The sequence below is a fragment of the Hyaena hyaena genome, unplaced genomic scaffold, assembly GCF_003009895.1.
Source record: "Hyaena hyaena isolate Hyena2069 unplaced genomic scaffold, ASM300989v1 scaffold_3, whole genome shotgun sequence".
Classification (NCBI taxonomy): domain Eukaryota; kingdom Metazoa; phylum Chordata; class Mammalia; order Carnivora; family Hyaenidae; genus Hyaena; species Hyaena hyaena.
Genome location: NW_024080635.1, coordinates 3031270 through 3058072, shown reverse-complemented (window position 1 = coordinate 3058072; position 26803 = coordinate 3031270). Strand labels below are relative to the sequence as shown.

The window sequence follows — 26803 nt, the reverse complement described above, 5'->3', positions numbered from 1 at the left end:
GCATGGGCAGGCTGTACGGGGGCAGGGACAGCCCGGAGAACGGGGCGGGGACCCTGGGAGCAGAGGCGGGACAGCCGGACAGCAGCCCAGATGCCTCAGCTGCCGCCTGCCTCGCACAATTCGATGCCCCAACGTGCACCGTAGCCAGGAGTCGTTCCTGACGGACTGAGTTCCGATCCAGCCCTGCGGCGCACACCGCCGCCAAGGCCTGAGACAGCAGATGAGGGTCCCGTGCCTGGGCCACACCGCGGGGCGCAGGCTGTTGGAGGTCGCTCCTCGCGTCGGAAGGCAGACCCCCGGGCCCGGGGAGCCAGTTTTCAAGAGAAGCTGGGAATCAGGACGGACGTGTCAGGTCTCAATTATGAAAGCACGCGGCAGGCCAAACCCAACATCTTTGGGTCAAAATGGACTCGAGGGCTACGGCTTTGCCACCTGGGGCCCTATTCCGCCGCTGCAGCCCCCACCGTCTGGCAAACAGAAACAAAACAAGGGCTGCCCCGGGGCCCTAATGCTAAGGGGGTGAGGGTGGGGGTGGGGGTGGGGATTGAAAACAAACATAAACTCAGATTCCAAAGTTCTGTATTTTTCAAAATAAAGATCACACATTGTTTAGAGACAATCTACACAAGAGTTACAAAAAATAGTTGCCCAGGCATAAGCATACACAGGTTTGTTAATTATACACATATGGTTACAAGTGTGCTTGCAAAAAAGTTCATTGGAAATATACACAAGGCTCTGGAAATGTACACCGTGTAGTGTTACAAGTCTATATTCAAACAAGGAAAATTGACAGTATGTTACATTCACTTACAAGTAGACAAAATGCAAAATACAGTTCATCTTCTGTACAAAAAGGAAGGGCAATTCACACTTTACAAGGTGAGGGGGGCTCTGATTGTGAGGAAAGCCGGGGCAGGGCTGAACTTTGCACGTCCTCATGACTGTCACAAAATAAGCAAAACGTTACTTTTTTAGGATTAAAAAAAAAACACTAGTGTGAACTGAATCATCTTGAATAACATTTAGAAAGGATCTTGCTACTGTGGGACTAGGTGACAAATAAAACCAAGCTATTTTTTTTTTCCTTTTTAAACATTTAACTAGGCTGTATAAAGAACATTTATTCCTTCAAAAGAAAAAAAATTTACTTCTGGTTGAAATTACAATTTACAATATACAACACTATGTGCTACGACCATAAAACGTGTGAATATACACTGAGTGCACGGGGCTGGCGAATCCTCTTTTCTTACCAAAAAAACGTGTTTATGTTGATTCAAACTTCTCCACATTTACATTACAGGTATACAAATGTACAATTGTACAATCAAAAGTATGTTCGACTACTAGGGTACATTATAGATACAGATTAGACATCAAAACAAGAAAATACTACAAATTTGTATATATGCAAAGTCTACACTGAGTATACACTCTATATTTATAGAAGCAAGACCAAAAGCAGAGTTGGATTTTTTTTTTCTCATGCTAAATAATCAATTGATTTTGCCTTTCAATGTTAACAGAAAAACATCCAGTAGGCAGTAAACAAATCCACCCGCCCGGCCTTGAGGGGCCTCCTAGGAGCTCACGTCTCCCCCTCCCAAAACACGTTGCACATCTTCTTCAGCATAATAGTCTCCAAAAAAGGCAATTTTTCCAAGTTTCATAAACTTAATGTCATAAACTGAGGCTTCAGCAACTCTAAAACAATTGTCATTTTATATATATATATATATGTATATATATATATGTTTTATAAACAGTGTTAAATGCCAGTTTGGGGTCATTTAACAAAATTCAAATTTCTCAGGTTTTTTTGTTTTTGTTTTTGTTTTTTACTAAAATGAGGAGGTGGGGAAGAGCTATTTGCAAAACTTGCCGGCAAGGCAAAATGGATTAAAAACCTTTTTTTCTTTTTTTTTTTTTGACTTTTTTTGTTAAACCAACCACCCTGAAAGTTTCCACACGTCTACTATAGATACAACATTGAACAAAATATGTGGCCTCCCATGTACACTGGTTACCTATGTACAAGTATCCTATACACCAGTAAAACAACAGGGCAATTAGTCAATTAAAAAAAATAATTAGTACATGTTATGCGTAATAAAATTAAACAAATTTACAAAGGCTTTTCCACTTGTGGATTTGATTCCTTTCTCTGGAGGAGCGGGTGACCCTGGAGCAGCCATGTGCCCGCCTCAGCTTCTTTACTGGAACGTTTCTGGTTGCTGGTTGGATCCGCCAGTGGGCCGGTGAGGTCAGTGGAACGAGGGGACGGGGTGACACTGCCTCAGATAATACCATTTGGGGGGCCACAGATGGGCCCTAGGTCGACGCCATTCTTCATGTAGTACTTCTCCAGCTTGGCCAGGATGTGCTTGCCGTACGTGTACTTGCGGAGAGTTGCGATGTGGGGCCGGATCTGGGGAGGAAGCAGTCTGTGTTAGTGCAAACCGACTGGGCGGGCTGACGCTGTGCTCCCAGGCACCCAGATGCTCACGCGTGCCCACAAGGCGGCACCTGCCCCTGGCTCCGTCAAAGTGCCATAATTCTAGGGCTGAGGTGATGAGCAATGACACAGGACATGAGGGCTCTGGAGGGGGCTGGCCACAGACCACTTCTGGGCCAGGGCACAGAGCACGGGCAGCCCGCCTGACGACCACAGTGCCCCTGCACAGCGCCACCTGAGACTGCTTTTGGCCTCTCGGCCCCACTCAAGGCGCCTGGGCTCCCCTGGGCAGAGAGTTTCTCTCTGGGCACCATGAACGCTGAGCTCATCACCTGATCCTGCCTCCAGTTCACCAAGGATCATAGAAAACTAGCGACAAGAGCCATGACTCGTGTCGGCAGGCACCGTTCATTTAAGCCTCAGGAGGCAGGTGCGATTATCCCCATTCACAGGGGTGGAGTCACACGGCCAAAGTCAAATGGCTAATGAGGCACAAGTGTTTGGTCTTGCAGCGGGGACCCCTCCCCTCTCTGCACCCCCAGCACTGCCCATGGCGCCAGGCTTGCCCCCCACCTCTCGCAGCACCCAGGTTCGGCTCATTCTCTTCTCGTCTGTTTCCATCCCTGACACGAGAGGTGCTTCCTCGCGGGGAGCCCGTGGACCTTTCCACAACCCTGGCTACGGCACGGGGTGCGTGGTCTTACAATCGCTGGCTTTGCCACCGGTGCCACAGGCACGGTGAAGGGCGGTGCTCGCCAGGCTGCTCCCCGTCCCGATGTGCCCCTGCACACTCAGGCACACCGGGCGCCCACCTTCGGGGAGATGGACAGTCTCTACCTCGAGGGCTCCACGTAGGCCACGACTTCTGTCTGCCTAGCCAAGGAAGTGTCGCGTGGCTCTGGAAAGTGCTTCTGCACTGCAGGATGCGGGCACAGCAGCTCTGGCGCCCTCACCTGCAGCCCGCGTGGGGACCATCACAGTCCCAGCTCGATCCTGAGTGTGGGACCCACGCCATTCGCCTCCACTCCTCTGGAGAAAGGACTGTGACAGTGCTACGCTTTCATCTGGGGTGTAGTGAGGACCACAGACACACTGCTGTTTTTGTCATCAGAACGTGAGGTTCAGGACCCCCTTGCTTTTTGATGGCTCTCCTTTAAGAGACATGAATGACACAGTTCTTCCCTGCATCCTGACGCTGGGACTGGCCGGTAGGCCCAGCTGCCAGGGAGGCCCGGCCTCCCTGTGCGTCGTCCACACGCAGGTGCGCTACTGTCAGACTCCACCTTTCCCCTGACTTGGGGGCAGGAGGGAGGTGATGGGCCTGCTCCTTGGCCTCAGTGGGCGCTGTGGGACCCGGTGCCGGGGCTTCCGGCATGACTCTTCCTCTCTAGCCTCCCCCAGGTGGCCAGCTGCCACGCTCCCGGCCTCACTCCCACAGCCGCCGCCTCCTACCCAGCCTCCTCACTGTCGCCTCTCCTACTGCCTCCCTCCTCTAAGTCACTCATCAGCCGGGACAGTCATGGGAAACGTCAACGTGACCCCACAGCCATACGCCTGCTCTCCTGAGCTCGCTTTACTTCTTCAGATACCCCCTCTGTCCCCTGCTCTGCCAGGTTCCCTTTGCCTGGGGAGGGTCACTCTCTCGGGGAGCTTTCTCAGTACCTTCACATTAGGAAAAGACCCTGCCGCACCGTGGCACAGCCCTCCCCGGCGCTTCCCCAGCACCAGCGCGGACCTCTGTGCACGGTACCACTGGATGCAAACCCGGGAGCCCTGCCAAAGGGGGGCTCACTGTAGGCACGCACCCGAGTATTTGTCAAGTGAATGAATGAATGGACATGCTTCTAACTTCCATGTGTCCCCAGCAGGCCCTCTGCCTTCGCCAGCGCCTGAGCACCCTCTCTCGGAGCCTCACGACTTGAAGGCTCTGGACTCCCCCAGCCTTCAGCTGCCACTGCCAACACCACCGCAACGCCTCGTCGTGCTGCGTCGTGCTGGGGACCGGAGGCGGTGGGTGCCTCGCCTGGCTCAGAACTTGAGTCCATAACAAAGATTCTCATTACCGAACTTCGTTCTCAGCGAGGGCAAGTGGCTCATCATTGCCAGGCCGAGGCCAACACCTTCCCCGAGAAGGGCAGAGGGAGTTCAGGGCCCAAAGGCTGAGGCTTCAGACCGGAAGCACCCGGGGCTCATGGCACCGCCCAGCACAAACACAGCTGCCGCACACCTGCTGGCCGGGCCTGCCCTGCGACTGTCCCTCCCACCACGCACAGGCCGCTTCTGGGGCTTTCCGTGTCGCGTCCCCACACACAGCAACCAAGCACTACAGATTCCCATCCCTTTTCTCCCTGCTCCTCCTCAGCCTGGACTTGGCCTCCCGCAAAGCCTGGGGCACGTGCTGTCGCGTGGCCCCCACGGCCCCCCACCGCTCTCCCCGCACTGCGCTCTGTGGGCAGGGACCGGTGTTCGTCCTCCCCGTGTGGGCGCCTGGCACAGAGTGGCCACCGGCTCAGGCCAGGCGCTGCCCTGGGCAGGCACTCGCTCGGTGCAAGGTGGTGGAATGAATGAGAGGAAAGAGGGAGAAAAGGAAGTAAGACAATCAGGTTGGTAGGCTGGGCTGCGAAGCTGGTGTTAGAGCAGGAGCACGGCCTGCGGACCAGGGCGGGACCCCCCCCTACGGGAACCCCCCCCCCGCCGCAGATGGAGTTAGGGCTCTTTCACACCAGTGAGCTAGGAGCCATGGGGAGAGTGGGCAGCAAGACGCCCACCTTCGTGGGCACCTCAGAGCAGAGCGCCAAGCAGCGCAGGCCGTGTGCGTCTTCTCGGCATGCCTGGCCTGGCCGGCCTACCTTGTGCATGACGATCTTCCGCTGGGCGGGCTCCGCCACGTCAATCATCTTCTGGACCACGTAGTTGGCATACTGGTCCTTCATCATGGTGTATAAGGCACTGTGGGGACCATCGTTCATGGTGCACACCTCGTCGATCAGCACAGCGCGCTCCGTGCGGGAGGCGTGAGTGACACACTTCTCCACCACGTTGCTGTAACGAGACAGGCCCGGACGGCGCTCTTAGAACGAGCCTCGTTAGACTATGCCCATCTGGCCTCTGCCCTGACCTCAGTCAGCAGCGAAGGAGAGCCTGACATTCTTGAAGATTAACTCATCAGCCACCTGGCCTCCGAGCCGCCTTTGCCATCTGTGGCCTCCGACGTGAACCACGGCCGAGACCAGGTCTTGGGTGAATACGAGACCCCACCCTCCAACAGGGTGAGGGGTAACAGGCCCAGGCGAGTGAAGGGACTCCCACATAAGGTTCACGTGACTAGCCAAAAGCCGAACTTGCTGATTATCACAATTCAACACATAACCAAAATCAATGAATTCTCCTTTTCTGACTGTTACTAAGGTCAAGAACTAGCCTTACATGTCGTCTGGATCTCGGGTGCCAACCACAAAGCGTGGCACTGGAGAGAGAGGCCCTGCAGACATGGGTCAGGAGTGTATGAGGAGGGACCATGGCACTCACTCAACGACCTCGGGGTGCCTCTTACGAGTCTAGGGACCAGAACCACCTTCAGGTCTGCCAGCATTTCTGAACACTTCAGAAACACATCATCTTGGGAAAGGAAAACAAGACTGTGGCTACATTAAGTCCAGAGGGGCCGAGAGGGTGATTAAATTACATGCGGGTGTGCTAATGGGTATTTACCATCGAGGAGTGACTGATTCGGTCACTAACATTTGTTTTTAAAACTCTACACTACTTTGTATCTTGTGGCTTTGTGGGTATGAGGAAGTTGTGTGATGTCAAAGCACATACACTGTTTGTATGTGGATTGCAGGAGCCAATACCTGGCAAAAAGGACATCTGGTGGGTCAGTGGGCAGGTGAAGGCTTTGCAAACAGGCCATGACCGGGGAAAGAGCTGCTCTGGGCCACAGAACACTCAGAAAGAGAAGGAACTTAAGAGACCAGACCTAGCTAATGCAGAAAGCTCTTGGATGCATAGGCGGCTCAGCTGTTAAGCACCTGACTGGCTCAGGTCATGATCTCATGGTCGTGAGTTGACGTCCTACCTCAGGTGAGCTCGAGCCCCGCTTTGGGTGAACATGAGCCCTGCGTCGGGTGAGCCCCACTTCTCTCTGCCCTTCGCTCACTTGTATGCCCCCCTCAAAAAATACATACACACATAAAGTATATTAAAAAAAGGGGGGGGGGCTTTTTTGTGACAATCCTGAAAGATGGCCACTTAGCCTCTGCTTGGGAATTTCTAATAGTCTGGAAGCAATTACTTTCTCCGGCAACTCACCAGCCAGGCAAATGGCTCCATTAAACATTCTTTATCAACCGAAGCAACACATGCTCTCCCCTAAAACTTCACTCATTTGTCTTACTTTTGCCTTCAGGGATTGAAAAAGGACATGTATGCTGACTGCAAGGGGCACCTTAAAGCAGGTACTCTGTGTCTTACTCCTTCCAAAGGCCAGTCCTGTGGCTATCTCAGCAGTCAGGTAACTGTCACCAGAACAATCCCCTGCTCCACAAGTTTTTACACCACAAGAGGGTGCTGCTCCATGGAGCTCTCAGTGGCCTTGCATGTGGAACACAGAGCTTATTTATATACATGCTTCTATTTAGAAAAAAACATTCTCAAACTAAAATGTCAAGAACTAGCATCGTACTGGACATTTCTTAAGATGCGCAGTGTAGATCAAGTCTGATGAGCTACTCGATTGAGTCTAGTTAAGACAAGAGCCTCTCCTTCTGACACGGCCCCATAGAAAACCTGCTTTCGCAACCTGCCTTCTACAGCACCAAACATACAACTGGCATACAGCACTATCGAGTGTGAGCTAAATCTGTGGCCCCATGGAAGTGAATCTCCTAATAACCACTGGCTCCTCTGTGGCAGAGAAGGGAGCTAAGATATTACTGAGCTGCCTCAGAGAGCACAAAGTCAGTCATGATCTACAGGCAAAGAATTCATCACTTGTCAGGACAGCTTGGTCGGATTTTACTTCCATCCACTCCAGGCCTCTTCCCATGACCAATCGGTCAGGGTTAGAACAGAACTTCCAAACTGGACTGAGGACAGGACAGACACTCCCTCATCTGGGCACATGACCCAATCCTCAACAATGACCCGTCTTCCAAGGAAGCAGGCAGGTCACTCAGTTACCACCCTGGGATCCCGCTTGGCTTCTCCCCTAATCCCTGACCCATGGTGCCGCAGTCTTTGAAGTCTATGCTAGTGTTCCCATTTTTGGGTGGGGACATCAACTTAGTGATTTGGGACCAGCTTCTTCTTCTTCTTTTCTTTTTAATGAAACAGAACATTAAATACCAGAATTCATCATGGACAGGGGCGCCTGGGTGGCTCAGTCGGTTAAGCGTCCGACTTCGGCTCAGGTCATGATCTCACAGTTGGGTTAGAGCCCCACATCAGGCTCTATGCTGACAGCTCAGAGCCTGGAGCCTGTTTCAGATTCTGTATCTCCCTCTCTCTCTGCCCCTCCCCTGCTCACGCTGTCTCTCTCTCTCTCAGAAATAAATAAAACATTTAAAAAAAAAAATTCATCATGGACAACACAGTTTCAGTTACACGGGTATGCATGTGCCTGTGCCTGCAAAGTCAATGAAAATTTTACTTTTTATTCTGGGTCACCCTCAAAAATGTTGGAAAGTCTATTTTACTGTTTTGTTATTATTGATCTATTCCCAAGTGTATCAGCTCTTTTCTTCTATTAAAGATATTGCTGATATTAAAGCCACACAGTGAATTGTATGTCAGATGATTTATTTTCCTATTCTAGAATTTCCATTTTGTTTTTATAATAAAGCTTCTACTTCACTACTAACATATCTTTTCATTCATTCATTACAACCATACTTTCCTTTACATCTTTGACTATAATGGAAATAGCTGCTTTATAATCTTTCTCTGCTAACCCTAATATCAGGGTGGTCTGGAACTGAAGCTTTTTTCCTTCTTTTTCTACTTTTTCTTTTTTCTTGATTATAGGCCAATGGCACATTTTCCTGTTGTCTAGACATAATGAATGATACACTGGAGAAACTGAGTTTTGTTATGTTCCTCCAAGGACAGTAAGTCCCCCAACTCCTTTTCTCAGTGCAGTGAACTTGGCTGAGGTCAAACTGCAAGCTTGTCCCATGCAAGAGGAATCTCAGCTCAGTTCTTTCAGCTCTTTCACCCTTAGCTGGGCTGTCTCAAGTTCAGTCCATGCAAACAAATGTGATTCAGGAGTCACCCAGGTATTTGGGAGGTTTAAATGTGAGCCTCCCCCTTCCTGGTTCCCTTCCAGGATTTCTCCCCTGTCACTTTGTCACTCTCGCTGCCAAGTCCCAAACTCCTGCCTTCTGGGAACACTAGAGATTTTTTATCCCAACACTAAAAGCCATTAAAACTAGGAAATTTCCTGATTATAGTCAACAACACTGCGTTATAAATTTCAAAGTTGCTAAGAGACTAGATCTGAATAGTGTTCTCAACACAAAAAAGAAATGGTAATTGGGGTGGCTGCATAGCTCAGTCGGTTAAGGGTCTGACTGGATTTTGGCTCAGGTCGTGATCTCATGGTTTGGGAGTTCAAGCCCCGAGTCATGATGGTGTGCTGCGCAGAGCCTGCTTGGGATTGTCTCTCTGCCCCTCCCCAATGCCGGTGCGCGCACGCATGTGTGCTCTCTCTCAAATAAACTTAAAAAAAAAATTTAATGATAATTATACATGTGACATGATACAGGTGCCAGCTGATGCTGTGGTGATCATACCGCGATATATAAATCCATCATGATGTTGCGGACCTCAAACTTACACAATGTTGTCAATTATATCTCAATACAACTCAATACAAAAAGAAAACTCTGGAGCACCTGGGTGGCTCAGCTGGTTAAGCATCTGTCCCTTGAGTATGGCTCAGGCTACAATCTCACATCTCATGGTTTGATCTCACAGTTTGTGAGTTTGGCCCCACATCAGGTTCCACACCAACAGCGCAGAGCCTGCTTGGAATTCTCTCTCTCTTGCACATGCTCTCTCTCTCCCCTTCCTTGCCTCAACATAAATAAACTTATAAAAAGAAAAAAGAAAAATCTAAAGGGGCAGGCAGGGATTTCCCCAGTGCAATTACCTCCTTCCCAGTACCAACAAGCCTCCCCTCCCCCAACCTCTTCTGGTAACTTCCTGCTCTTGACCACACTGTAACAGCTAATGCCTTCAGGAAGGTTTCTGGCATTTTGTCCACAATTTACAGTTGTTTGTCATCTGTGGGGGGATTGGGCCCAAAGTAGCTACTCAGACATTACCAGGCCACAAGTCTACTGTAATATTAATACTTATATTTAAGGGTAAGATATTAATTAAATATACTGAATAGCAAGTAAAGACAGATAATGACACAAGGAAAAGTTCTAAGAGATTCTGCCTCTGCTTCCCTGGTCTTGGCAAATGTCAAAAAAAAAAAAAAAAAGGGAGGGTGTGGGGGGAAATACAAGGTCTCAGAGACCCTGACATGGTTAGGCTGCTAAGACACTGGGTCTAGGAGTGCTTTTATTTCCGTTCTCTATTTTCCATGCTGCCGTGTTATAAAATTTCAAAACTCAGAGACAAACAGTTTAAAAACAGCAAGGTTGTAGAGTCACAGCTGCTTTGGAATTTATCCTAAAAATCAGAGAAAAATATTCCCAGAATACAAATGACTGTATTGTGCCAGGAGTACACACATTCCACTTAGAAGACCTACCACTAATCCCTTGGAAGGGCCATCGATTTCTTCTCCAACCACTGTTCATGGTGAGTCACCTAAAACACCTTTCACAGCCTGGGAAAACCGAGCACATTTTATTCTCGATCTGGCACAATACGTAGACTGGAAAAGAGACTCTAAGCACTACTGCCTATACATCAACATGGAACACTGCCTCTCAGTTCTGGCACCAGAGAGGAAACTGAGTAAAGAACGTTGCATGATCCTGAACAAGTAAGTTAATAAAATGTCCAGTTCACCAAAGTACAAGATTTAAGTTCTTCAGATTCCCAGAGTCAAACTTAAATTTAATAAATTTTAATTTAAATTTAAATCCCCAGATTTCAAAGTGGGTGACTGGGGGAGTACAGAGCCACTAAGGGACCTGCTTTGTTTTATACTCTCTAACAGCAGAACCATTTGACTTTTTAAGTTGTATATACCTTGAAAACACATTTTTTAAAAAAGAATGAAAATTCATTCTGTCTCCCTAGACTTGAAATACTCCATAAGTCTGTACAATTCAAAGCACTTACCTTGCAAATTTGTGCTGACTCAGTACAAGTACGTTGCCTCGAATTTCTGCTACAATTTTACTTTTATCCTCAGGACGGCCATGCTCCAATACATGCTGGATTACATAATTTCCATACTGATCCTGTTTGAGAAACAACAGAAATAAAATTCATGTAAAACTTAGTTCTGTGGGTTACCTAAATCCTTATATCTAATCAACATCTACCTACCTTCCTATAGCACCACAAGGGCTTGCCTGAATACTAATGAACACTTAAGAATTTTTAAAATGGATAGGACAATTTTTCTCTATCATTACAAAACAGGAACCTATTACCAGACAATGGAATATTTCTCTTTATTTATGCCCAAGGACCCTAGTTGGGTTCTTCAAAAGTACTAGACACCAAAAAGTAGGCCTCTCTTCTTGTTTAAAAAAGGAAGGAAGGAAAGGAGGGAAGGAGGGAGGGTGTAGGTGGGAATAAAGAGCTATTTTTCTCTCAAACAGAAATTTAGCTCTAAGACAAATGGGAAACAATGTTTCTGTCCAACAAAACAGACAATACCTAATTAAACACTATCACAAGCATACAAGGTATGTATTCATTCATCTACAGGTAAAGACACTTTTAAGAGAATAAACGTGTATAAGAATTCCAAAGGCAAAAATATTTATTTATAAGATGTAAAAACTTAAGAGTGTACAAATAATACTTCTAAAAAACAAACGCAAAGACCAAATGTGTTTGCTTCTACGTGGTAGATTACAGATGCTTTTTTTGGTTTTGTTGCTACTTCCGTACTTCCAATTTTTTTTCTTTTTTCTTTTTTCAGTAGGCTCTCGCGCCCAGCATGGAGCCCGATGCAGGGCTTGAACTCATGACCCTCAGATCAAGAACTGGGCTAAGATCAAGGGACGCCTAACCAACTGAGCCACGCAGGCGCCCCCTCCAATTTTTTTCTACAATGAGTATTTAATACGCATTTGTAACATCACACCAGAACAAGCTACAAACACCAAAAAAAATGCTGCTTCCGCACAACAAGCCTACGGGTAGAGAGTATTCTACAGGCTGCTGGGAGGTGGGAGAAATGTTGAGTGGCAGAAGCAAAACAAAGTATCAAAGCGAAAAAGAAGTTCCCTAATCCACTCAGCTCATTTGAAATGATGAGGTTAAGACCCAGAGAGATTAAATGGTCCGCCTATGGCGACATGGCCAGCCGGTCCACGACAGGGGCGGGCGGGCAATGCCCTTCACTCCTAGGCCAGGACTCTCGTCATCACCCATATTCATCAAACACAAACGGGGACGGTATTCATGAAGACTTGCCCCAAAACTTCAATGGGCATTTTAAACACATGAACATGAACTCTTCAGGAAAGGGTACCTGTGCTGAGAAAACACACAAGCTCTGGGCCGGCATGAGCGCACAGGTGTTTGCAGTTACTGTACCGGCAACCCCACTACCTGTACAAGCTGCTCTGTGTGCTGGTGCAGCTCCTCTAAGATGGGCAGTGTCTGGTCGGGGAGGCAGTGCTCCAGGATCCTCTGAATCACTCGGCAGCCGTACGGATGCGTGGACAAAGCAAATACCTAGGGCAGATGAACAAATAACAAAGCCAAAATTGACAGGTGCCACTTCCAATGCTTTGGTGTCGTTCATGTACACATTATGCTGTTAATCTTCACAAAGACTGTGACAGAGAGAGTGAGAATTATTCTTGGCTTACAAATGAGAACACTGAGGCTCCTAGAAGTTTATATAATGAGCTTGCAGCCATACGGATCGTAACTGACAGAGCCGGGATACTAGGCCCCAGTCTGACTCAAAAGCCCAAATTATTAATATGCACATTTGAGTTCTCTCTACAAATAGTAAGGTGTGTATGTGTATGTGTGTACACGTGTGTGTGCATGTGTGGCTGTGTGTGTGTGTCATAGGGACAGGTACAAAAACTCAGAGCTGAAAAGGGCTTTCCCAAGAAGCTTAGAAAGGAACAGAAAATTAGTTGTTCATAAAAACATAATTAAGAGTCCATAGTGTCAAAGGACAAGGTTAAAAACAGAAAAAGAAAGGGCTAGGATCATAACATGTTTTCATCTAACCAACACTGCAATCTTCTACATTTAATTAGGGTGTTTTTCCAGCAATGAGGAAGAAAAGCTCCCTCTTTTGTTGGGTCTGGAATAAGATAGGCACGCGGGCTGCAGCTCCAGACCGCTGGGTCTCGATTCTGGGATGACCTGGGGGAGCCCGCGTCTCTGCTCCGTCACCAGGAGTAATCACAGGAATAAGCAGCACAGAAGCAACAGCTCGCACTTCCCAGGTGTGGACCACATGTCCGGGCACCAAGTGCTTTTTATGCGGGTTTATACGCAGCTGTATGTGTGCACGACTGCTCGGTGTTATAAAAATGCTAAAAACTCACAGTCTGTAACAGACTAACGTATTTCACTCAACGTCATGGTTCATGTATTCACTTACTATACCGTGAAGCTTCTGCCGGACAAGTATCTCAGTTTGCTAATTTAACTTTTGCCCAACCCTCTAGATTCTTCAGTCATTTCTAGGAGAATTAATGCTGCTTTCAACATGTCTAAATAGTCTCAGTAGCATCCACACATGGACATTCCCTTGGGTGCACACCTAGGTGGGGAGCCACGCCACAGGATACATAAATGTTGAACTCTGAGAGATGACACACATTGTTTTCCTAATGGCTGTGCTAATATCGATCCCCACCAGTGGTGATCAGATCTCACGTTACCACCAGGACACCATGACTGGCGGGCGAACAGTGGCCTATCCTCTGTGACCTTATTTTGCCTTTTCATGACTAACTAACAGAATTACGTTTTTCATAGGTGGACTGGCAATTTGTGTTTCTTTTGTCTGTTAATGCCTTTGGCCCGTTTTTACACTAATTAGTACTGTACTCTTTTGATTCCAGTTATTAATTCTTTGACAGTTTTATCTTGAAAATATTCTCTCCCATTTGGTGGCTTAATTTACTTTTACTTTCTTTGTTGCCGATTTCCATAAATGTAAAATGTTAAAGTAAACAGATCTACTCTTTTTCATTAATTGAGAAAACCCAAACACCCCCGGCCCCCCGAGTTAAAGCCTGCAGTCTCACCATTGCTATAATTGAGCAAACCTCCAAACCTAAACAACTCTAAAATCCCACTTTCAATCTAGGCTTAGCAGTACACATGACCGCACCTGAAAATCTACTTGGTATTTACCATTTTTTCCCTGTAAATAACAAAAACCAATTTCACAGACCCAAGAAGGAGATGTGTTTTACTCTCTTTGTTCCTCAGAGCTTAAGAGACTGTGAGGATGAGGCTACAGGAAAAAGAAATTAATGACAAAAGCCAATTAAAGGGCGGTTCTAGAAAAATCATGGTATAATAAAAATAACTGCTCAGAAGCTGGTGCTGAGAGCACAGAGCAGAGGCTCCTATGACACACACAGGACAAAAGGAGAAATGAGGAGCTACTCTGATGGGGTGGCTACTTGGGACACCCCACAAATGCTACCCTGTTGTCTGTTCACAATGGAAACACCCACCAACTTGTTTCCCTTGTTTCCTTCTTAAGTCACTTACCTGCCCCTTAAACGCATCGATGATGAACTGCAAAGACTGGGGCTGCACGCATTCGATGCATTTCTGAACCACGTGATTACCATTCTGGTCTTTCACACACTTCAGGACGTGGCCATCGAGCTCCCGAACCATCTCGTTCTATTTAGAGAAGACAAGGAAAGAAAGCAACACCAGAATCACAGCAAGCAAACTCCTGGACAATCAACAGTCTTCCTACCAAACACAAAGCACCAGGCAGAGAGCCTGCGACAGCGCCAGGACAGCACCAGGCAGACAGCCTGCGACAGCGCCGGGACAGCGCCGGGCAGACAGCCTGCGACAGCGCCGGGACAGCGCCGGGCAGACAGCCTGCGACAGCGCCGGGGCAGCGCCGGGCAGAGAGCCTGCGACAGCGCCGGGGCAGCGCCGGGCAGAGAGGCTGCGACAGCACCGGGACAGCACAGCTGTGGTGCAGGGACACCACCACAGTGGCACCACGTGAGGACTGCTGGTTTTCCACATCAACACATGTCCAGTAATGGTAACCTGTCTTTAAAACAGTGCTCTAACTAGAAAAGAGTTTTTTTTTAAACGTAGACATCTGTAGAGAATTTCACATAATTTATCATGTTCTTAATATAACAACTCTGTAAGGTACATATTAATAACGAGGAGAGTCGAGGCACCTGGGTGGCTCAGTTGGTTAAGTGTCTGACTTTGGCTCAGGTCTTGACCTTGCAATTCGTGGGTTCAAGTCCCCCATCTGACAGCTCAGAGCTGGGAGCCTGCTTCGGATTCTGTGTCTCCCTCTCTCTGTCTCCCTGCTCCCACTCTGTCTCTCTCTCTCTCTCTCTCAAAAATAAATTAACATTAAAAAAATTAATAATGAGAAGAGTCCATCTGTAGCTCACAGTATACTAGACGTATCTCTAAGTGCTGAACATGCTTTGACTCCATGAATGCTCCTATGATCCTGTGCAATGGACACTATTACAGATGAGGAAACCAAAGCACAGATTATTTGACTTGTTAAGATCACAGACCCACTCTGCCAAAATTCAAACCCAAGCAATCTGGCCCCTTTGTGGTAAAACAATGTGGGTCAGTCATTACCTGTGAATTACATATGATCCTGCACACACCCTCCGCCCACATATAAGAAGGAGGGGACTCTAAGAGGGACTAAGTAACATAGTCACGACCATAGACAGTGACGGAGCCAGAATTCTGGTTACAGGTCTGCAACTCCAATGTGATCCTTCCCCAGGGCCAATGACTGAAGGCCAGCGGGACAGCCCTCTCACGGAGTACAGAAGGCCAGACACTGCGTTGTGTGAGTGCGTGAGGCGGGTGTGTGCATGACACTCCGGGAGTACAGGGAAGACCAGACACCGGAGCTGTGAGCATGTGAGCACATATGCGTGCACGTGTGTAGAGGGCCAGTGAAGGTGACAGAGAAAGATGCTGAGATCTTCACTGGACTGAGCGCCTGCAGCATGGCTGCGACCCGGTATGTGCTGCCCAGTATCCTCGCTCTACCCAGTCTCTGTCTATTCGCTCCCCCATGCGGAACGTGGATTGATGGTGGGAACTACAAACCAGTCAAAACGGTGATGTTTACAAATACAAGATCTCAAATCTCTGAGTTGCTTAATATGTCAAAGCAACTAATAAGAGTTATCCCATTTATACTGGGGGGGGTGGGGGTGGATTTCAAGATTACAATGTCAGGGACCAAACCAGCCAAAGACAATAGACTCAAGAAAGGTTCCTAAAGCAATTAACCAACTGTCAGGAAAAAATTTATTCTGGAAATATAATTATGGGAATGGTAAATGGAGAATGACAGCTATATACAAAGACAAGGAACACTTTTAACCAAAATAAATGGGAGATGGCTTCCTTATATATTTTCTGGAGGCCAAAGAGGTAAAAATCCACTGAGGAGGAGTTAATTTCACCTAAAATAATAAACTTGCATCTAGAAAACAGCAAACTACCCACACCAGGAAGAGTCCCACCAGGTCCAGAACAGGATTCACAAAGAAACCCAACCAGGAAAAAAAATACATAGAAATATAGGGTAGAAAGAAAAACTCAAGGGGAGGAACAAAGGAAGTGAGAAACTACTACAGTGTAACATCCAATCAGAAAAGAGAAAACAGTAAAATCAGAAAAGATGGAAACAAAATCAACAATTTAGGGGTGCCTGCTTGAGTGGCTCAGTTGGTTGAACGCCTGGCTTGATTTCTGCTGTCATGATCCTCTCACGGCTGTGAGACTGAGCCCTGTGTTGGGCTCTCTGCTGAGCGTAAAATCTGTTGAAGTCTTTCCTCTCTCCCTGTGCCTCTACCCCGCCCACTCACACTCGCTCTCTTTCTCAAAAAAACAAAACAACAACAGCAACAGTTTACCAGTCATGAGGGCAAAGATGGGGGACATACCTGGGAGACTGTAATACTCCTTCTGCGTTCTCTGAGCTAGTGAGTGAGTGTAACAGTCAAAGAATAAGAAATGTCCATGTTCCAAAGAAACGAGAAAATTTAAGAAGAAAGATTCACTTGTGAAGTTTTCATCCATGAAAATCCCAGGGAAAATTAAAATTGATAATGATCTGAACATCAGAAGAAAGCAAGTAGTAGCTGCGTTCCTGCTTCTAATTCCTTGCATACAACACCCCATTACCGCTGCTGCGTCTCCAGTACAGAGCGTGGAACAGGCTCCAACCCCGCAGGCCCGTGTGTTCCCAGCAGGCCCTCTGCCTTCGCCAGCGCCTGAGCACCCTCTCTCGGAGCCTCATGACTTGAAGGCTCTGGACTCCCCCGGCCTTCAGCTGCCACTGCCAACACCACCGCAACGCCTCGTCGTGCTGCGTCGTGCTGGGGACCGGAGGCGGTGGGTGCCTCGCCTGGCTCAGAACTTGAGTCCATAACAAAGATTCTCATTACCGAACTTCGTTCTCAGCGAGGGCAAGTGGCTCATCATTGCCAGGCCGAGGCCAACACCTTCCCTGAGAAGGGCAGAGGGAGTTCAGGGCCCAAAGGCTGAGGCTTCAGACCGGAAGCACCCGGGGCTCATGGCACCGCCCAGCACAAACACAGCTGCCGCACACCTGCTGGCCGGGCCTGCCCTGCGACTGTCCCTCCCACCACGCACGGGCCGCTTCTGGGGCTTTCCGTGTCGCGTCCCCACACACAGCAACCAAGCACTACAGATTCCCATCCCTTTTCTCCCTGCTCCTCCTCAGCCTGGACTTGGCCTCCCGCAAAGCCTGGGGCACGTGCTGTCGCGTGGCCCCCACGGCCCCCCACCGCTCTCCCCGCACTGCGCTCTGTGGGCAGGGACCGGTGTTCGTCCTCCCCGTGTGGGCGCCTGGCACAGAGTGGCCACCGGCTCAGGCCAGGCGCTGCCCTGGGCAGGCACTCGCTCGGTGCAAGGTGGTGGAATGAATGAATAAGAAGTGAAGGAAAATGGAAGGTGGGCTGGATAATCTAAGTTTGATTTGTTGGGGTGATCATTTCAAGTTGAGCACAATGACAGCTTACTAGTATTTTACCCGCTTTAATTCTCATCAAGCAAAACACCCTCCTGTAAAATTACACCTACTAAAGCCTGGTCAATGAAACGAGTGCTTGTAACCAACAGCCTTAACAAAACACACTTGATCTACTGTAAATTTACAAAATTAATCACACAGCTCATGCTCGCCATGCACAGAAAGGCAGCCACAAGCACCAAAAAAAAAACCGTGAAAGAAAACTAAAGACTGACAAATGTACAGGATTCACTACTACATGTGCCATGGAGAAACATCAAACACCAAGAGAAAAGTTAAAGGGGAAACTTACAATTACCTGCTGGTCTGAGGGAATAAATTCAAGAGCTTTCTGGATAACACGGCAGCCGTACATCTGCAGTGCCAATGACAGGACATGGCCTCGAATCCGCTCTGCCAAAGCCAGCTTCTGTTCAAGGCTGCCAAACTAGACACAATGTGTGGGTGAACACCATTACTTAGGTAGAAGGAAAGAAACCAGAGAAAGCAAAGCATCCATTATTCTGCATCAACCACTGGCATAACCTCTTTCAGCTCTGTCACTATGATTAATGAATTAAACCTTTTTGTTCAAAAAACCTTTGTTTCTTCAAGCCAAGGGTTCTCAGGCTCTGACTGTGAGGAACCCTTTTTAATGTTGAAAAGCTTCTCACATACCCAACAACAGCAGTTTCACTACTAATACCTGCTAAACAAACCTGGAATTTCTCAAAGCTGCCATTAATCCACTGCTAAGTGAATCTGTACTCCTATTAATTATCAGGGCATTTATACTTATTTACTCTAAGAAGAGTAACACACGTGGGACACGCTATTTACTGGAACTGCGGGCGGCACTTCTTGGAGCAAAGCTACAGCACTCAGGTGTCAAGGCCCATGGGTGAGAAAGTTCCTCTTTGTCTACTAGAACTTTAACCTCGGGACAGCCTGTTTTGAATTAGGGTTCTAGAGCACTCTAAGAACTGAAATGCTCTATTTACACAAGGCAACGGAGTCTGGGGGCACACCAGTAGAAGCAAGAGGTCAGGCTGCAAAAAATGCTAAAACTCTTCCTAGAATGATCTCCCATCTCTGGCCTTTTATTTTCATCTGAACGACATAATCATGCGACTGGAGGAGACTTTATATATAGTGAGCTTCCCAGACCACTCACTTCCCGCACAAGGGAACTGCGGACCAGGGACGCTGTCCGAGCTGGAATGTTCTCTGGCTTGTCCCACATCATACAGCTGTAGTCCATGGCTCGTTAGGCCACCTCTACCTGCACACTAACCTCTAGTAGTGGAGAGCTCTACATTTTTAGATCTGTGACCAGAGAGCAGTAAAAGGCTTTTCTAAAACCAAAAATGTAAGTCATTTTTAAGTTGGTTCCTTAGTGTCTCCCTAATGAATTAAGAGTCAAAGAACTTAAGCCTTTATGAGAAAAGTTGGGAAGATAAAGGCTGTGAGCCATTTTTAAAAAAAATCTTCATACAAACTGCACAAACCAAGATGCATAAAGTTTACAAATTTCTTTTGATCGGAGCAGGCAATGTCCACTTCCAGAATTTTACTCTGCACCAGACTCTTCTTCTCAATGTTTCAGTCCTTTCTGGATTTAGGACTTGAAACTGTTGATACTAGTATACCTGCCTTTCTGACACTTCGGTTTAGTAGGGGAAACAGACACTAATCAAAATCTCCCATTAATCCTTCCCAAAAATAATGGTAACAAGAGTGGACATTATTCACAACAACAGAAGTAAAATAAGAAACCAAAGCTGAAGGATCACCTAAAAAGAAGCTTAATAATCTTTAGGACTACAGTTTACAGTAAAATAACACTACAGTCGACATTCAAAGAGAACTCTCTAGGAATTCTAAAAACAAAAATTCGTTTTTGGAGCACCTGAAGAGCTCAGTCAGTTAAGTGTTCGACTCCTGATTTCGGCTCAGGTCATGATCTCACAGTTCATGGGTTTGAGCCCCACATCCAACTCCGTGCTGACAACATGGAGCCTGCTTGTGATTCTCTCTCCCCCTCTCTCTCTGCCCCTCCCCTGCTCATGTTCTCACTCTCTCTCTTTCAGAAATAAACTTAAAAATTTTTTTTTCAGTTTTTTAGAACACTGTATCTTGATCCTCCTAAAATATCCTACAAAAAGTATTTCCTTTAAAAATGACACGTTTTGAAAGGGTTGAAACAATCAGAAATAATGTGCTGGATCCTAAATAGGGACAGCAGTTCTGCAAACACATTTTTACAACAGACTGGCACATCTGTTTGGGTCTTTAAATGATATACTGCTGCGGTATCGTTTCAATGGAGAAACTATTTAAAAGCTCTTCAAAAAGACTGCACACACTTCATTTTGAGGCCTGGAATGGGACTGCCATTCTACAAACAACTACTGGAAATCACAATGCTCTGGAGATTCTCTAACGTCAAAGGACAGAAAGAACAAAGGCTTACTTCAAAGAACTTCTGAATGACGTAATTTCCGAATACATCCACCATTAGCTGGTAAGCGGCCTGGAGGATTTCATTGAAGACAAGCTGGCGTTCAGCTGGTGTGGCTCGCTCTAGTTTTAGCTGAATGAATCTGAAGTACAAAGAAAAAAAAAAGGTAATCCTATCCTCTCAGGAAGACTTGGGGAAAATAAGGATTAGCACAATTTATATAATGTGTGGCTTCTGAACTCGTGTGTGTGTGCGCGCGCACGCGCGTATATACATGGGCGCACACACAGGTGTTATTTAAACAAATTACTTTGAAGGGCGCCTGGGTGGCTCAGTTGGTTAAGTGCCCAACTCGTGATTTCGGCTCAGGTCATGATCTCAAGATTCGTGGGTTCAAGCCCCACATCGGGCTCCGTGCTGACAGTGGGGAGCCTGCTTGGGATTCGCTCTCTCTCCCTCCCTCTGCCCCTCACTCTCTCTCTCTCAAAAAAAAATAAACTTAATTTTTAAAATATTTTTTTAAAAAGTAAATGTATTACTTAAACTCACCTAATTGAAATCTCTGGAAGGGGAAAAATTTTATAGTGTGAAGTGCTCCTCACTTAACTGAGATTTTAAAGTGTATTTAAATTTTAGTCCATTTCATTACATACATACGAAACTGTATTTATGTGTGGGCTGAGGGGGAGACAGGAGGGGCCAGGAAAAGAGAAGGGTGGCAGGTGGACAGAACACAGGCAGAACTCTACCTGACTCTTTCCTTTAGAAACCAGTCCCCCATCAATAAACTCCGAGCTTACAGCCCTTACTGCCTTCCCTAAACTCATGCTAATATGAAGCAGTACTCAGTCATGACGTGGAAGGGTTGTTATTTATGCCTCCAAGTGTCTTCTGCAGTAGTAACTACCCAGTTTTCATTTTTCAGGTTCAGGTGACTATAAGAAAAACCGTGTGGCCTCTCAATCTGGTCTATAGGGTCCAAATACAAGAAAATGCCCAGTGGTAGATGGCAGAACTCAAAGAGGAGGTGGATTCTTCAGAAGCTGTTTCAGTGGGCACAGAGCGCACGAAAGAGAAAGGGGGACAAACGGGAAGGAAGGACAGATGATGTCACCATCATTAGGCTTTGTCCCCACAACCAGGGGGGTCCCTTTCTTTGGAGCCCACTGGAACAGCCAAACAGGGAGAAGTAAACTCTGTTTCACACGGCGGCCTCTCACCTCTATGCAGACTCTCTCCCATTTACAGAGCGCAACAACAAAGAAAACTGGTGGTGCTATCTTACTCCTGAGCAGCAGAAATCCAAACTTACATGTGAATAACGTCTCTTTAAGAGCACGACTCTTAATAGTGAGTAAAATAGCAAAAGCGTGGGGACACCAAGCGTCCGACTCTTGATTTCAGCTGAGGTCATGATCTCACGGTTGCAGAGATCAAGCCCTGCATCGGGCTCCGCCCTCATAGCTCAGAGCCTGCTTAGGATTCTTTCTCTCCCTCTCGCTCTGCCCTCCCCCGCGCACTCTCTCTCAAATATATAAACTTTAAAAACAAAGGTAGCAAAAGTGTGCATATATCTTTGTGTTAGTGTCTCTGTTCTTAAATTACAGACGTGCCATGAGGCCCCCAGGCACCAGGAATACCACGAGAAGGTAAAAAGGTTTGTTTTCAGCATGTGATCCAGATCACTAAATGGCTCTTTTCCATCACCCGTATGTATATCTAGGGATTCTCACATCTACATTCCCCTGAAACACATAACGGGAAGCGTACGAAGAGGCAAACTCTGTTTCCATGGCTTCCTGGCAACCTACTAGCGTCTACCTCGCCCGAGGCATGGAATTGAAGGCATGAAGATTTCAGTTACCTTAAGTGCCAAAAGCCAAGTCCTCACCTGGACCCATGCTGGTCTTGGGAAAACTCCATTATATGCCCAGCAATCTCACGCAGTTGTAAATTGGGGTACCGGTTATTTCGAAAATCTTCCAGAAGCCTGCTCCTGCCAGAGGGCATGACATCAGACATTCCGTATCGCAACCGGGAGGAAGAAAACAGGGTGCTGCTGGGGCTGAAGAGACTGGAGGCGCTGCTGGCGCTGCGGTACTTGGCTTCAGCGCCGGGGGCAGCAGAGATGTATCTTCCACTGCCATTTGTGAGGCCTCCTGTTGGTCACAGAACAGGAGAACTCAAGACTCACTCTTACGGAATTTTGTTTAAGAGAGGAAAAAGCATCCCACACGTGAGAGCCTGCATCGTTTCTGATTTTGCTTCAATTCTGTTGCTTTCGTGGTAAGATTCAGTTCTATTAATGCCACAGTTTCTATAAGGCCAACTCACGATGGTGGAAAGACATTTCTGTACAAAGACTGAGAGGCGAGCGCGTCTGCCCGCTGACGGGACCCTGCCAGCGGCGGACAGTGCGGCCCCAGCGAGTCAACTACGGGGAGTGCCTGCCCTGAGCTGGCACCTCAGCACCATAAGTCCGGAAACACGATGCACAGATACCTCGGCAGCTCCCTGCTCTGAGCCCTGGGGACGTCCCTGCCATTGGCAGAATAATCCCACTCCTGTCGGAAACCCTTCCTTTAAAAAGGAAAAGGAAAAAGAAAACAAACCAGAGTACCCAGATTGGTCTGTTTTATATAAAGAGCCTCCCAAAAAGCTTTCAAGGAATGGTTTTGCCACTCAACAGAAATCAGAAAATCACGAAGACACCTCAGGCCGTGAAGGAGACATAAGGAGTAGGAAAAAAGGACATATGCTTCGCAATGGAAGGTTTTCAAGTTCTGCATCCGGAACGGGCAGCTCTTCCACTTTCTAGCAGGGCACAGCCTGAAATGACTGCACCAGCGACAACTTTCACGCTGCTGATACTGCGGTTTGCACTGGTAACACAGGAATAAGAATTGTGAATCCCCAGAGATAAAGACCAAAGGCTTATCAAAATGTAAAGCAGAGGAATAAACTATTATGAGTATATATTTTTCAATATTCTTAGTGGTGATTTTCTTTTAATGTTAGATTACACTACTAAAAAAAATGAGGTATAAAAAAAGCCCCTTTTGTGTGTCATTTTACCTCACTCCTTTTATTTTATTTTTTTTAATTTTTTATTTATTTCTAGGAAAGAGAGACAGCGTGAGCAGGGGAGGGTCAGAGAGAGAGGGAGTCAAAGACTCTGAAACAGGCTCCAGGCTCTGAGCTGGCAGTCAGCACAGAGCCCGACGCGGGGCCTGAACCCACGAACCGCGAGATCGTGACCTAAGCGAAAGTCGGACGCTTAACTGACTAAGCCACCCAGGCGCCCCTACCTCACTCCTTTTAAAAGAAAAGGCAAAGTAGGTAAGGAACACCACATAAACCACAAAGAACACAGATGAATAACAGCTCAGGATCCGTGAGAAACGTCACGCAGCATGAACTGTCATCCATTAAGTCTTCATGAGATGCAATGAATGTCTGCTCTGGAGTTTAATGGCAGCTAAAAAAAAAACCCAGCTTGGATTTCTGCACAGAATTCTAGGGCCCAGCCTCAAAGGCCTGGATCCCACAGAAAGTAAGGACCGAAACGGCTTGATGTAACAACCTGTGAAGCATTTACTGAGCAGCTGCCCGGTGACAGGCACTACAACTAGAAGCATCTCACACACACGCTCCACTGAATCCTCACTGCTGTTTTGGACAAGGAGCTTTAAGCCACCACGTAGGCACCAGGTGATTCTTTAAGGAAAGAAAAGAAAGGAGGTTTATAAGAATAGAGATGGGTAAGGAGCCACATGGCTCTTCTTTATTCCACTTCAGAAATAATTCTTTCTTCCCTGTCCTGAGACTGGGGAGAAACAGGCAACGAGGTGAAAATCAAGGAAGTCAGCAGCAGTCCTACAGAGCGTGGGAACAGCAAGGAATAAGCTTCAGAAGAAGGAATGGCACAAACGCACAAAATCTTGAAACTAATTTAAAGATATCTTAAGAACCTTGTCACTAACAAAGGCACTTAGGGAAAAGTAATAAATCAATAGAGAAACAGAACCAAACTCCTGAAAAAAAAAAAACCAAACCCATCCAAATATGGATGACAAACAGAAGGAAACCTGAAGGGTAGCTGACAGACTGCAGAGTGGACAGCCTCGAGAGTCCCAACTCGAAGGGGACCCAGCCATAGGGGAACGTCCACAAACCTTCCTCTGAGAGGCCAACCAGGTTCCACAATTAATAGGACGGAAAAATGTTCTTGGGCATAACTAAGGCAAAGGGAAAAGAAACAATTTTGAAATAGGCCAAAGCATGCTGTTCCTAACCAAGCCTCCCCTCTGGGGAAACTGGTCAACCAGAGTGTAACCGGCTGGGCCATCAGACACTGACTGGCCTGGGGAAGAGAAATACACAACTCCGGCCTATACAAACCATCCTGCTCCACCGAAAGGGGGAGAAAAACTGAGAAGCACCGGTGAAGCTGGAGGCCCGGAGGCACGGGGTCACTAGAAGACAGGGCCCTAACCACAGGCACAGAACACCCCCTCCCCCAACACCTCGCCACGTTACCGAAAGCCTATTGACAGCAGTCTCTCGAGAAAAAATTATAAGACACACCGACAGTCAAACAATGTGAAGAGAAAGAGCAGGCATCAGAGACACACGTGGCAGGGATTCTAAAGTTATAACACTGGGAATTTATTTTTTTATCCAGAATGGGAATTTAAAACAACTAGGAGGAATCTGCCACGGGCTCTAACAGATCGAGTGGACAGCATCCAAGAACAGATGGGCAATGCAAGCAGAGATGGAAATCCTAGGAACCAAAAAGAAATGTTAGCGATAAAAAAACGCTGTAACCAAAATGAAGAATTCTTTGATGGGCTTCTCAGTAGACGGGACACAGATGAGGGAAGAATCTCTGGGCTAAAGGATGTATCAACAGGATCCCCAAAAGCCAAAAAGGAAAGAGAACAAAGACTCAGAAGAACAGAATCAAATTATCCAAGGACAATTACAAAAGGTATAACACACATACAATGAGAAGGCCAAAAGAAAAAGAAAAAGGGACAGAAGAAATATCTGGAACAACAATAACCAAGATTTTCTCCAAATTAATGTCAGACACCAACCCACAGATCCAGGAACTCAGCAAACACGAAGCGGAATAAATGCCCCCAAACTACACCTCTGAACATAGCATCTTCAAATTATAGAAAATCAAGGATAAAGGGGGAAAACACAGAGAAACCAGAATGGGGGGGAAACATCTTACCCACAAAGGAACACAGATAATTACAACTGACTTCTCCTCAGAAAGCATGCAGGCAAGAAGAGAGTGGAGTAAAATATTTAGAGTTTTGCGAGAAGAAACCCCACAAATCTAGAACTCCATATCCTGCAAAACTGTCCTTCACAAGAGCAAAGGAGACTTTCTCAGGCAAACAAACACTGAGAGAATTGGCTTCCAGTAGATCCACCTCGCAAGAAATGTTTAAAAAAAAAAAAACTTCTTTGGAGAGGAGTAAAAATAATATAGGTCAGAACTGATCTATATAAAGAAAGGAAGAGCAACAAAAAAAGGAATCAGTGAAGGTAACAAAAACTTTCATTTCCATTCTTAGTTGATCTAACAGGTAACAGTTTGTTCAAAATAGTAATAGCAACAATGCATTCATTGAATGCTTATGCTTGTATGTGTGATACGTCCCTGTATGCTCGTAGGCAAATGAAGGTACTCAGAGTACATGTCAAATAGTACAACCTTATTTGAAAGTGAAGCTGGATCAGTTATAAATGACACAAAAAGAGTGGAAGACAATACAGGAACAAAGAACAAAGGCAACAAATAGAAAACAGTAACAAATATTGGAGACATTAATCCAACTGTATCAATAATTGCCTTGAATGTCAAAGGTCTAAATGCAACAATTAAGATTGTGCGAGTAGGCCAAAAAGGCATGACCCAACTATATGTCATCTACATGAAATCCACTTTAAAAACAAAGACATATACAGATAAAAAGTAAATGGATGGAAAAAATAGACTGTGCTAAATTAAATTAGTATGTACTTCAGTTGTTTTATACAAGTGTATGAAAAGGTTTTCTGCCAGCAGCCATCTAGTTTTCCACCCTCTTGCTATCTGGAATGTTCTCTTTCATTTGCCGTTTGTACTCACAGATCTAATACTGTGATCTAATCTACTGTGATCTAATACTACTGTGTAAAACCCTGCCATCTTCACCTTTAAAGAAAAATGCCCAACCCCCGCCGCCGACACCTACCTCTGTGTTTAATACAGGCAAGGCAACACCACTCACCAAAATGTCTGTAGTAAGTTCCCCAACCAAACCACTCCCTAATATGAATACCACAGCCAGCTAGCCTTAAATTAAAATAAGCCTAAAATGAATTATCTTCAGTGCATACTACCGAGTTCAAAATAAGTGAATTTTCACTTGGTTAATTTTACAGATGACAAGTCACTTTCAGAGAATCACAA

General features: G+C 46.6%; 1 protein-coding gene and 2 non-coding genes across 16 annotated transcripts in view; all 3 read right to left on the bottom strand.

The window, feature by feature from the left end:
* Window positions 1–562: 562 nt before the first annotated feature.
* PUM1 (pumilio RNA binding family member 1) overlaps window positions 563–26803 on the bottom strand; it is a 129672-nt gene continuing 103431 nt past the window's right edge. For 11 of the 14 annotated variants that reach the window (XM_039230303.1, XM_039230368.1, XM_039230347.1 and 8 more), the window contains 8 exons: window positions 22220–22487; window positions 20341–20470; window positions 18181–18315; window positions 14354–14491; window positions 12209–12334; window positions 10760–10881; window positions 5308–5500; window positions 563–2431 (listed from right to left, as the gene is read on the bottom strand). In XM_039230303.1, coding sequence (XP_039086234.1) covers window positions 2300–2431; window positions 5308–5500; window positions 10760–10881; window positions 12209–12334; window positions 14354–14491; window positions 18181–18315; window positions 20341–20470; window positions 22220–22487 — 1244 coding nt within the window. In that variant the 3' untranslated portion in view covers window positions 563–2299. The remainder of the gene's footprint in view (window positions 2432–5307; window positions 5501–10759; window positions 10882–12208; window positions 12335–14353; window positions 14492–18180; window positions 18316–20340; window positions 20471–22219; window positions 22488–26803) is intronic. The other 3 variants (XM_039230377.1, XM_039230318.1, XM_039230342.1) reach the window with 1 other exon arrangement.
* LOC120233222 lies at window positions 4481–4565 on the bottom strand. The gene has a single exon (XR_005528758.1). It is a non-coding gene; the product is annotated as a small nucleolar RNA SNORD103/SNORD85 (small nucleolar RNA).
* On the bottom strand, window positions 17240–17324 carry LOC120233218. Its single transcript, XR_005528755.1, has one exon. It is a non-coding gene; the product is annotated as a small nucleolar RNA SNORD103/SNORD85 (small nucleolar RNA).